Below are 11,143 nucleotides of genomic sequence, written 5' to 3'. Positions count from 1 at the left end.
GCTTACCCCAGGTTTTAAAAGTGGTTGTATTAGCTTCCTATTCATGTCTGAACAGCAATGTTCTATTCTGGTTGATTTTGAGCCTTCTGAGCTCCATGGGGCATGCTTTCTTCACCCAGCCTCAGTGGCTGTGTATGATTTTTTGCATGAATCCACCACAGTTTGTCTGGTCTTCTGTTCACGAGCGTGTGGGCTGTTTCTGGTTCTTGGCTATTATGGATAGTGGTGCTATGAACCTTTCTGAAGGTGACTTCCTCAGCCCATATCCATCTGCTCCCTTTGGCTGCACACCCAGGCATGGAGCTGCTGGTGGGCTGTAGGTACTGGTGCTTTAAATGATAAACATGGTAAATAACTGCTTGTTGTAAAAACCGCAAAGAATCCAAAAGTAGGCATCCCCTCCACTTTGCCGTGTTCCTTCACCCGGGGGGTGGGGGGCCTGGTAACCATGGGGAGTGCCCTCCTACCTGTCTCCAGGCATGCAGTATGCATATGAGGCTGGTGAAGGGAGCTTCTGGTCCAGCACTCGGCATTTGGGAGATTTTGTTTGGCCACAGAGCAGGGAGGCCTGGTTTGGCTGACCTCTGACCCCATTCCCCCAGGGTCACTCGTGGAGCTGGGCACAGGGAGGTACGGTCAAGGCCCAGAGCCTTGCATGAGCCCTCTCAAGCCTACCGCTGCCTACCTGGGCCAGGCTCTCAGCATCTTTCCCTCCTGTAGGATGAGAACATGGTGAGCTTCATCAAGGGTGGCATCAAAGTTCGAAACAGCTACCAGACCTACAAGTAAGTGGGGCTGGCCAGTAGCGTGTGGGAAGCCTGGGGCCACAGCAGCTACTAAACTGGTCTCTCAGGCTGCTTTGTAGGAGGAAGGGAATACTGACTGGACCTGGAAGCTAGGAGTTGGTATCATGTGTGACCTCAGGCACATTTCTGAGCCCTCGGGACCTCAGTTTTCTGGAATAATATTCCCCTGATGTTCTGACTGTATCTGTCCCTTTTGGTCCACTGAGTGTCTACTCTGTGTCTGACCTTCTGCCTGGAGAAAATAAGACACTAAGTCTGCACAAAGAGCTTGGTCCCTGTTGGGGCAGGGAGACAGCCCAGGACAGCCATTGGAGGAACAGCAGCAGAACTCCTACATATCTGTTAAGGTCCAGTTCCAATGCCACTTTCCCTGTCCTGTGAAGCCTTTCTTGACCTCTCTAGCACACAAGGATGATAGTGTCTGTGTCTCTCTCTCTCTCTCTCTCTCTCTCTCTCTTCTCTCTACCCCCACAGAGGCCAAAATCATTTTCACGCTGTTTGAGTTGCTGACATTCAGACTGAATGGGCTGGGCACAGGTGGTGTTTATGAATGAAAGAATGAAGTTTTACTAAATGTGGCTCCATAATTCCTTGCCTATAGTTCCCACATCGGAAAAAGCTCTGAAAACTCAGCACCTACTCCCTCCAAGTTTTGCATTAATACTTATTTTCCATTAAGAGTTGGTTTGAGACTGTCATCTTTACCTTCCACCTGTAGTGTGACTCTTTCCCTGCAGAGATATTGTGAGCTTGATTACAGGGTATTGCTGGGTATCTTGTACCATATGGCATGAGGACCCCATGTTACCTTAGGGGCCTGTGCCGGAATTGTCTGAGGAAAACCAGACAAGTGCTCTGGCTGCTGCAGTTTCCTTCCCAGATGCCAGAATGATGTCTCCAAAGCACATACCTTGGCAAGTCACCCCTTGCCAACTTCCAAGACTCTTCTTACTCTTAGAACAAAGCCCTGGCCATTGCGAGTCATTCCTGGGAGCTCTGCCCTGCCCTCCATGCCGCATCTCCCACCTCACTCTGCTTTTCCCCTAGTTCTTCAAGTATGCCAGGCTGATTCCTACCTCAGGGCCTTTGGATGGGCTGTTCTCTCTGTCAGAAAACACTTTTTGCACCAAGCCAGCCCTCCTCATCCCTCAGCTTCCAACTCAGATGTCACCTCAGGGAAGCCTTCCCTGATCCCTAGTCTAGGTCAGTCCCTAGGGTTCTTCTCCTTTGAGGCTCTCATCACCCTCACAGTGCCTTAGTGGTGGTCTTCTCCTGGAGTGGGAGTGCTGGGGGTGGCGGTGTGGTGGCTTTGCTCCCTGCTGTCTTCTGGTGCCTGGCACAGAGAAGCCTCAGTTGGTGCTTGCTCACTGAACACCCTCAAGGTGCTCTCAGCTCAGGAAGGAGGCAGACACATCATTCAAGCCTCTATTCTGCCCCAGGCAGCTGGGCTGTGGGCTCTGTGCAGTTGGAAACCAGGAGAAAAAGAGTTGAATTCCAACCAAGAGACTCTGGAGAACGTCCTACAGGAGGGAGTGTTTGAGTGAGCCCCGCAGTTTTCAGCTAGGGGCTATTTTGCCCCCCATGAGACATTAGGTAATGTCTGGAGACATTTTGATTATCTAGCTGGGAAGAGGATGCTGTGGCATTGAGTGGGGCAGGCTTAACCAAGAGAGAATCAACAGCCTAAAATGCTGTAGCATCGAGGGTAGGAAATCCTATTCCAGACAGAAGGCCAAGCCCAGGAGTCGGCCAAGGCAGAGTGCCCAAGCCACTATGACTGAAATAAGGGTTAGGAGTTGGTATAATGGTGGGAGGTGAGGCTAGAAATGCCTCCCATATTGTGCTTGGGTCACCAGAACTATATGAAGCAGCCTCCAGGGAGTTCAGAGAACCAGCCTGGGTGGGCATTGACTCAAGGCCCTGCTGAGATAAGTGTGCCCTGACCCCCAGCCCGAGGCTGAAACAGGACTGGGCATTTCTCCACAGGGAGTTGGACAGCCTGGTCCAGTCCTCACAGTACTGCAAGGGGGAGAGCCACGGGCACTTTGAAGGAGGGGTGAAGCTCGGTGTGGGAGCCTTCAACCTGGTGAGTGGGTGTGCCCGCCCCCCATCTCCACAGCATGTGGCTTGAGATAAATCTCCCTTGCATGTGCCTGCCCCACGCATGATCACGGCCAAGTGTCCCTGTGCCTGGCTGTGTGATGGGCGCTGGGACCCAGAGATGAGCCAGATGTGTGGCCAGCCCTAAGGAGCTCACAGCCGAGGGGGAGGGGGCAGTGCTGGAGGCAGCTTCAGAGAGTCCACCTGTGTGCTTCTTCCCAAGTCAGGTAGGTGGCTTGAAGTCCACTGCAGTGGGTCCTCACTCCCCCAGGCCTCCACAGACACAGGGCCGTGTTCTGCCCTGGAGAGCTGGTTGCTAAGCATTTACCCATGGCAGGGAGGGAGACAGGCCTGGAAACAGCTGATGACCCACAGGGACGGAGAGCCAAGTCCTCTTCCTGGGGTGGGGTGGAGGGATACTAGAAAAGGTCTCCAGGGGTAAGGGGAGTGGCGGTAAGCATTTGTGCTGGATCCTGAAGGATCTTTAGGAGTTTTCCAGGTGGGGAAGTGCTTCCAGGTAGAGGGACAATGTGAGCGGAGACAGGGAGGCTTGGAAGAGCTATGCCTAGGAGTTAGAGCTGCTCAGGGAAGATTTAGACCCCTGACCTTAGGTCTAAATCTAGCGACCTTTCCAAAGGTGTGGGGGCAGGGTGGGGATGGCGGCTCTCTCCCCTGTGGTAAAGATGTTGGAAGAACCAGCCGTGGCACTGTGGAGGTGGTTCCTGCCCCCTGCTGGGCACCCTTCCCACGCTCACTTGCCTCTTTTCCTGCAGACACTGTCCATGCTTCCCACTAGGATCCTGCGGCTGCTGGAGTTTGTGGGGTTTTCAGGAAATAAGGTAATCCTTGGTCCCCTAGCATCCCTGACCTGCTCAGCCCAGGCTGGTGCTGGGCTGGACAGGGTGGGGCTGAGGGGCTGCAGGGCCTGGGTGCCAGTCCTGGCTCAGCCCCCCTCAGTATGTGGCCCCAGACAAGGCCCAGGCCTCAGTCTGCTTCTCTAGTCAAATGGAGTCAGAGATCCCTGCCAGGCCCCTGCAGCGTGGTGAGGCTCTGGGGTAAGGGTGGGTATGAGGGGTAGCTTCCTGCAGTGGCCTGAGGTCACATGCTCTGAGCCTGGCAGGTGCCAGGAGCCTGGTCCTTCTCCCCTCAGATACCTCCTCACTTTAAGACCTTGAGCAAATCCTTTCTCCCATGGTCGTTTTCTGGGTGCCACCACTTCATCCGGGAGATGACCGAGGAAACCCTACTGGGCATCAGTCCTTGGGAGGCAACCAGAGAACTCAAGCACCCACAGGCTTTACTGAGGGCAGGAACCTGAACCTGAGTACCAGCTCTGGGTTGAAGGTAGCAGATCAGGAAGGGCTCCCTGGTGGAGGAGGCCTGGTGTGGAGGAAGGAACATTGGCCTGGAAGTTGGGAGCCCTGGGTCAATTCAGCCTCATCCCCTTCTTTCTGTAACTCTGGACAAGTCCCTCCCTTCTCTGAAACTCTTTTGGGTAAAACAAGGGTTTTAGTCAACCAGAAAAGTGTTTTTCTTTTTTTTTTGAGTTGGAGTCTCACTCTGTCGCCCAGACTGGAGTGCAGTGGCCGCTCCTGGCCACCGCAGCCTCGACCTGCTGGGCTCCGGCGATCCTTCTGCCTCGGCCTTCCGAGTAGCCGGAATTACAGGCATGCGCTACCACGCCCGGCTGATTTTTTGATTTATTGTAGAGATGAGGTCTCGCCGCCCAGGCGGGTCTCGAACCCGCGGGCTCAGGCAATCCACTCACCTCAGCCTCCCAAAGGCGTGGGATTATAGGCTGAGCCACCGAGCCCGGCTAGAAAAGTGTTTTTCAAATGTGTACTTCCTCTGACCTTTCCTAATATTTGCCAAGCAAATGTAGATATTATTTTTTCTCAAAAGTGACTCATAATTTTTACTGAAATTTGTTTAAAGGAAATATTAATGCACAAAGCTCATATTATTTGGCATGATGAAAACGTAATCATAAAAATAAATACAAATACTCTGAGGGCCCAGCCGTCTTCTGAAAGCGCAGCTAGACTGTGGGCCAAGGCTCAGCCGAGGCTGCTGCTTTGCGAGGAAGGGGGCTCAGGTGAGAGAGTTTGCACACACAGGCACAGGACTGGGACTATCTCCTGGGCACTCACTCGTGCCTCAGTGTTTCCTGATGCCTGTCTGTGGACCCCGGGAATCTTGGCTCCACCAGCAGTTCATTGACTGGAGCCTCTGAAGGACCCTTTCAGTTGTGTCTCCTTAAGAAGGCCCGTGGGTCATGAGTAGGCTTTCAGGATGATGAAGGAAGGAAGAGCGTGACAAAGGCTCAGAGATGAGACGATATGGCCTGTCTGGCCAGGGCAAGAGAGCAGCAAGGCTGGGTGGGAGGGACCTACTGCCTCATCTTTATCCTGAAGGCAGGGGAGCCACGGAGGGCTTGAGGCAGAGGTGAAGCAAGTCAGATCTGTGTTTCAGAAAGGACAAGAAGGCCAGGCACGGTGGCTCATGCCTGGAATCCCAACACTGGGGTCTGAGGTGGGAGGACCACTTGAGGCCAGGAGTTCGAGGCTGCAGTGAGCTATGATTGCTGTGCTCCAGCCTGGGCGACAGAGCAAGACCCTGTCTCTAAAACAAACAGAGAATGGTCTAGAGGAAAGAGGGGCAGAGACCATAAGCAGGGCAGCAAGCGGGAGCTGGCCCCAGCTCCTCCCCAGCCAGGCCCTGGAGTTTTCTCCTCCAGGAAGACTTCCTGGACCCCAGTCCTCATGGTGCCATCTATGCCCTGAGCCAGTGGTTAGGATTATCTGCCTCCTTGACGGTCCTTCTCCTAGCCAGACCTGGGCGGCTCGGGCCCTCAGTGCCCATCGCGGGGCAGCTGAGCGGGTGGGGGAGGAAGGCTGGGGACGGGGCCGCTGAGGAGGCAGGCGACACCTGAGACCCACAAGCCTTTGCCAGGCCTTGGTGCAGAGTCCCCTTCCCCTGGGAAGGCGGCTGAGGCAGAGGGGCCTTGCTCGGGGCCTTGCCCCGGGGCCCTCCCACCCTGCCACAGGCCCCTGCCCCTCTCTGGGGCCCTCAGCCTGTGCTCCCGTCCCCAGGACTATGGGTTGCTGCAGCTGGAGGAGGGCGCGTCAGGGCACAGCTTCCGCGCCGTGCTGTGCGTCATGCTGCTGCTGTGCTACCATACCTTCCTCACCTTCGTGCTTGGTAGGCACCCGCGGGGCGAGTGTGGGGGCCAGGGCACTGACATCTCCAAGGGCAAGGGGGCAAGAGGGTGAGGGGCTGCAGACCCTGCTTGGGCCCCCGGGACCAGGATGGGGGTCCTGGAGCCAGAAGCCGCAGGCCGCATCAACCACCCTGGGGCCTGGCCCGCTGACCACTCACTTCCTCTCAGTGCGACTGGCCTCAGTTTCCTCATCTGGGAAAGGGGGATGGCTGTATCCACCTTGTTGAGGTTGTGAGTGCACTGCAGGCAGCCCCCGTAGTTCTAGGCCTAGCCTCACAGACATAGGCTCCTGGCTTTTGAGCCCTGTGGTGAGCTAGGGGCAGCGTCTGCACGGCCTGCATTAATCCTCACATCCCCCTGGAGATGGGAAGAATGACTATCCCTGTATCTCAGACTGGGAGATAGAGCCCCAAGAAGCCCCTGGTAGTGTGCTGAGCACTCCAGAAGCCCGTGGTGGTGACGTGTTGTGTCCCATCCCGTCACCTTCTGCAGGTACTGGGAATGTCAACATCGAGGAGGCAGAGAAGCTCTTGAAGCCCTACCTGAACAGGTATCCAAAGGTAAGCCCCACGCTCTGCCTGGTGACCCCAGCTCCCCAGCTCCCACGTGCGTGTCGTTGCAGGGACCCATGTGCGTGTCGTTGCAGGGCGCCATCTTCCTGTTCTTTGCGGGGCGGATCGAAGCCATTAAAGGCAACATTGACGCAGTGAGTGACGGGAGTCTGGGCTGGGTCCCTCAGGGTCTCCCAGGCCAGCAGGAAGTCAGGCACACGCGGCATACTCAGGGGCAGGGTGGCCTGGGAGCAGGGGGCGCCGGGAGAACCGGTGAGAGAGCGGAGGTGGGTGAGGCCCTTCCAAAGGAGGCAGCCAGGGAAGAGGGGGGCAGAGGTGGTGTCTGTGGAGAGGAGGATTTTGAGAAATGGGGACTGTAGCATTCCTGGAGGAGGGAGGTGTTGAGGGAGGCAGAGAGGTGGGAAAGACCACCTGTCTAGGCATGGAGAGGAGAGTGGTGGTGTCAGGATGCTGAGGGGAGCCCTTGAAAGGGTCAGAGATGGAAAGCCACAGTCTTGGCGGAGACCCCAGCACCAAGCCCAGGCCTGGGACGCGGCATTTCGGGGTCTTCAGCTGCCCCGAGGTGGGATTCCCCAGGCATTAGGACACATGGTGCAGACCCAGGTAGCCTTATGGGAACTACTAGACCCTTTGGAGTTTGCTCTGAAGCACAGACGTTACTATATCACTATCATCTTTTTTTTTTTGGAGTTGGGGTCTTACTCTGCCACCTAGGCTGGAGGGCAGTGGCACGCTCATGGCCACTGCCACCTCGACCTGCTGGGATCAGGTGATCCTTCAGCCTCAGCCTTCCATGTAGTTGGAACCACAGACATGTGCCCCCACACCCAGCTAATTTTAAATTTATTTTGTAGAGACGAGGTCTTGCCATGTTGCTCAGGCTGGGCTCGAACCCCTGAGCTCAGGCAATCCTCTCGCCTCCGCTTCCCAAAGTGCTGGGATTACAGGCTTGAGCCACCACGCCTGGCTATCTCTATCATCTTAACACTTTCTATTCTCTCCATCATAGCTCTGTCCTGCCCTTTCATTTTGTGACTGAAAAACCAGAGTCCCAGACAGGAGCTGTCATTGGCTCAGGAGAGTAGACTTAGAGGGTAGAACCAGAACTGGAGGCCAGATCTCTTGGCTTCCCGGCCCCCACCCGAACCTAGCACAGGGCTGGACCAGCCTGCCCTGGAGGAGGCCAGGACTACCGTGGAGTTGGGAGGGTGCAGAGGGTGGGGGGTGCAGGGCTGGGTGGGCACCCGCCTGGCTGACCTGCAGGTGCCTGCAGGCCATCCGGCGTTTTGAGGAGTGCTGTGAGGCCCAGCAGCACTGGAAGCAGTTCCACCACATGTGCTACTGGGAGCTGATGTGGTGCTTCACCTACAAGGGCCAGTGGAAGATGGCCTACTTCTACGCTGACCTGCTCAGCAAGGAGAACTCCTGGTCCAAGGTGGGCTGACACCGCATGTTGGGGCATTGGGAGACCAGGGCCAGCCTAGACTGAGGAGCCCCACCCCCCTCAGACTGAGGGCCACACCCCGACTGAACACAGATGTGTCGACTACTATCTAAACAGAGGCAAAAATTCTAATAGGACTCAGGTTGGAAGGAACCAGAGACCACAAGTAAAAAATCAGAATTGCACTGTGGGAGTTGAGACACAAACGTGGCTCCCACTGTCTAGGTGAGCTCTGTCCAATATGTTGGAAATGCTCTCTCTCTCTCGTTTTATACCATCCAAATATGGTAGCCACCAGCCATGTGTACGCACTGAGCATTTGAAATGTGCCTAGTGTAACTGGGAAACCGAATGTTGTACGTTTTATTAATCAGTTTTTAAATAGCCACACAGGGCTGATGGCCACTGTTGTGGACCACCCAGATCTTACACGTAAAAGGTTCATTGGCTCATATAACTGAAAATTCTCGGCACATCTGACTTCAGGTAGGGCTGGATCCAGAAATTCAGATTATACCATTTGGCTTGGACTTTCCATCTGTGGCTGTGGCCTCTTCTGTGACCTCTTTGCTGTGCAGGCAGGTTCTCTTCCTGTGACAGGCAGGGTGGTCGTGGGCTTCCTCTAACTCGTATCCTCCCCTTGGCTTCAACCAAAGTCCCACCATTGAGCCTTGTTGGTCTGGCTAAGTCACGGGCCAGTGCCTGGAACGGGGGTGTGAGGACTCCTCATGGACTGAGAGTAGGAGAGGGGTGGTTGCCCAGGAGAAGTAGCGTGGTGTGTGGCCAGGGGAGCATTAAAGAGATGCCATGTAGGCAACACAAAGCAAACAGATGCCCACCCACTATAGGTGAAACTCATCATGGTAAGTGTTGGAATAAGTACTAGCCTTTAAGATCCGGACATGGCAGCACAGAAATCTGAACTGAGAGTCTTGGAATCACCTCGCTCAGAGAGCCTATAATCTGGACTTTGTGAACACACAGCAGCGTCTCTCTGTCTTCATCCCTTGCCCATAGCAGACATTGCTAATCAATCCTAGCGCTCTGCCCTGAGCCTGCCTGTGACCTTAGAAGTCTTCCCCACAAAGCTCCAGGCAGCCATGAGAACGTGTCTGTATTGGCTCCTGTTAGGAGACCTGTCTGCCATCTGTGACTGGTCCCCCATCCCGACCTCTGCGTGGGGGTCCCCCTGCCTGGAGACCAAGCTGAAGGGGCATTCTCTGGGGCTGGGGCAGGTGGAGCTGAGGGAGGGAGCAGGCTTTCACGGAGCCCTCACGGTGTGTCTGGCCCCTGCCATTTCCTCCTCACCACACCCAGTGAGAAGTTATCATCCCCACTGGGCATGTGAGGGCCACTGAGGCTAAGAGAGGGTATGTGACTTTCCCAGCTCACATAGCTGTTGGTGACAGACGCTGGGTGTGAGCACAGTTCTGTGTGACTCTGAGGCCTCTGCTTTTCCTTGAGTCCTCGTGAGAGGGCTGGGCTTGCCCTGAGCCCACCCTGCTGCTGGAGGTGTTTCCTCAGGTCCAGCCCTGTGGCCAGCACCCACTTTTCATCGCCTTCCATACCCAACAAGAACAAAGCCTCAGGGAGCCTTTTGAACTAAGAATGACTCTCAAAGCCTTCCTGTGGAGTGAGGCAGGCAACTGGGTCCACCCACAGGGGGAAGGAGAGGCCTGGGGGAAGAGCAGGGGGGGGGGTGTCAGGAAGCTGGCTATGAGTCCTGTCTCTGTCCCCAGCCCGCTGTGTGACTTTGGGGAGGTCAGTCCCTCCCTCTCTGCAATACTTTCCTCAGAAGAACTTCCTGTGAAAAATGGGGCTCGTAGCACCCTGAGTTCTGGGGCCTCGTCCACTCCTAACCACAGAGGCCACCAACTTCCTGTCCCAGGGAGCTGACCCTGTGGAGGCCTTGGGGTTTCCCCAGTGCTTGCAGCCTTGAGGTGAGACGGTCATAAACCCGGCAGTGGCAGCCTGTGCTCAGGGCTGCGATGGGAGAATCGTAGGGAGCTCAGAGACAGCCCTGGGCGACTGGCCAGGAAGACAGGGGAGGCTTCTGGAAGAAGACACCACTGAGCTGTGTCCTAAGGACAAGGAATTAGAGAGGCAGGGTGGAGGGAGGGAGGCCGCTCTGAGCCAGGAGAACAACAGGAGCAAAGGCACGGAGGCCAGGGTGCTGCCAGGAGGTTCTGTGCTGTGGGATGAAGCCTCTGCATGGTAGAAGCCAGGGGAACTGGATCCAGGGAGACAGCTGCCCTGTTCCACTAGCATGGCCCCTGTGACGACCCCAGGATGCTAACTCCTGGTATGGTGCAGTGAGGGTGAGCTGTCTGGGGAGGAGGGAAGGCTCTTGGAGCAATGGGCCAGAGAGTGAACCTGGCTGGGAAGAAGGGGGTGGCATCCCAGGCCCACGGACTTTGAGGAGTGAGCAGGAGGAAACAGCAGATGAGCTGAAAAGAAGTTTGGGGCAGGTCATGGCGGGCACGTTAAGTGGCTGTTTGGACTTTATCCTAGCAGCGGGGAGCCCTTGAAGCCTTGTGATTTAGACATATGTTTCAGAAATCCCACCTGCAGTTGCTGGGCACCCCACGGGCCAAATCCTGTTCTAGGCCAGGAAATAGAGGCGTGAACAGAGAAAAGACCAAGTCTGAAGACTCACTTCCTGGTGGGAAGAGATACAAGAAACAGACGCAGAGATGTCCAGTATAGTGTAATGTCAGGTTCCAGCAGGTGCCATAAAGAGCAAGGCAAGCTGGCTGGGCACAGTGGCTCCTGCCTGTAATCCCAGCATTTTGGGAGGTGGAGGCGAGAGGATTGCCTGAACCCAAGGGTTTGAGACCAGCCTGGGCAACCTGGCAAGACCTTGTCTCTACAATATATTTGGGCAACCTGGCAAGACCTTGTCTCTACAATATATTAAAAAATTAAAGCCGGGCTCAGTGGCTCAGCCTGTAATCCCGTGCCTTTGGGAGGCTGAGGTGAGTGGATTGCCTGATCCCGTGGG

The 11,143-nt window shown here is 55.6% G+C and overlaps 1 protein-coding gene across 3 annotated transcripts in view; it reads left to right on the top strand.

Annotated features, from left to right (window-relative positions):
- TTC39A (tetratricopeptide repeat domain 39A) overlaps window positions 1–11,143 on the top strand; it is a 64,732-nt gene that overhangs the window by 43,801 nt on the left and 9,788 nt on the right. For all 3 annotated transcript variants that reach the window (XM_008066978.1, XM_008066976.2, XM_008066979.2), the window contains exons 6-12: window positions 721–785; window positions 2,793–2,892; window positions 3,680–3,745; window positions 5,999–6,107; window positions 6,619–6,686; window positions 6,773–6,832; window positions 7,972–8,133. In XM_008066978.1, the coding sequence (XP_008065169.1) occupies window positions 721–785; window positions 2,793–2,892; window positions 3,680–3,745; window positions 5,999–6,107; window positions 6,619–6,686; window positions 6,773–6,832; window positions 7,972–8,133 (630 nt within the window). The remainder of the gene's footprint in view (window positions 1–720; window positions 786–2,792; window positions 2,893–3,679; window positions 3,746–5,998; window positions 6,108–6,618; window positions 6,687–6,772; window positions 6,833–7,971; window positions 8,134–11,143) is intronic.

This window comes from Carlito syrichta, unplaced genomic scaffold (assembly GCF_000164805.1).
Source record: "Carlito syrichta isolate Samal-C Ts95f unplaced genomic scaffold, Tarsius_syrichta-2.0.1 Scaffold309206, whole genome shotgun sequence".
NCBI lineage: Eukaryota > Metazoa > Chordata > Mammalia > Primates > Tarsiidae > Carlito > Carlito syrichta.
Note: the sequence above shows the minus strand (reverse complement) of the source record. Positions and strands in the feature narration are given on the sequence as shown.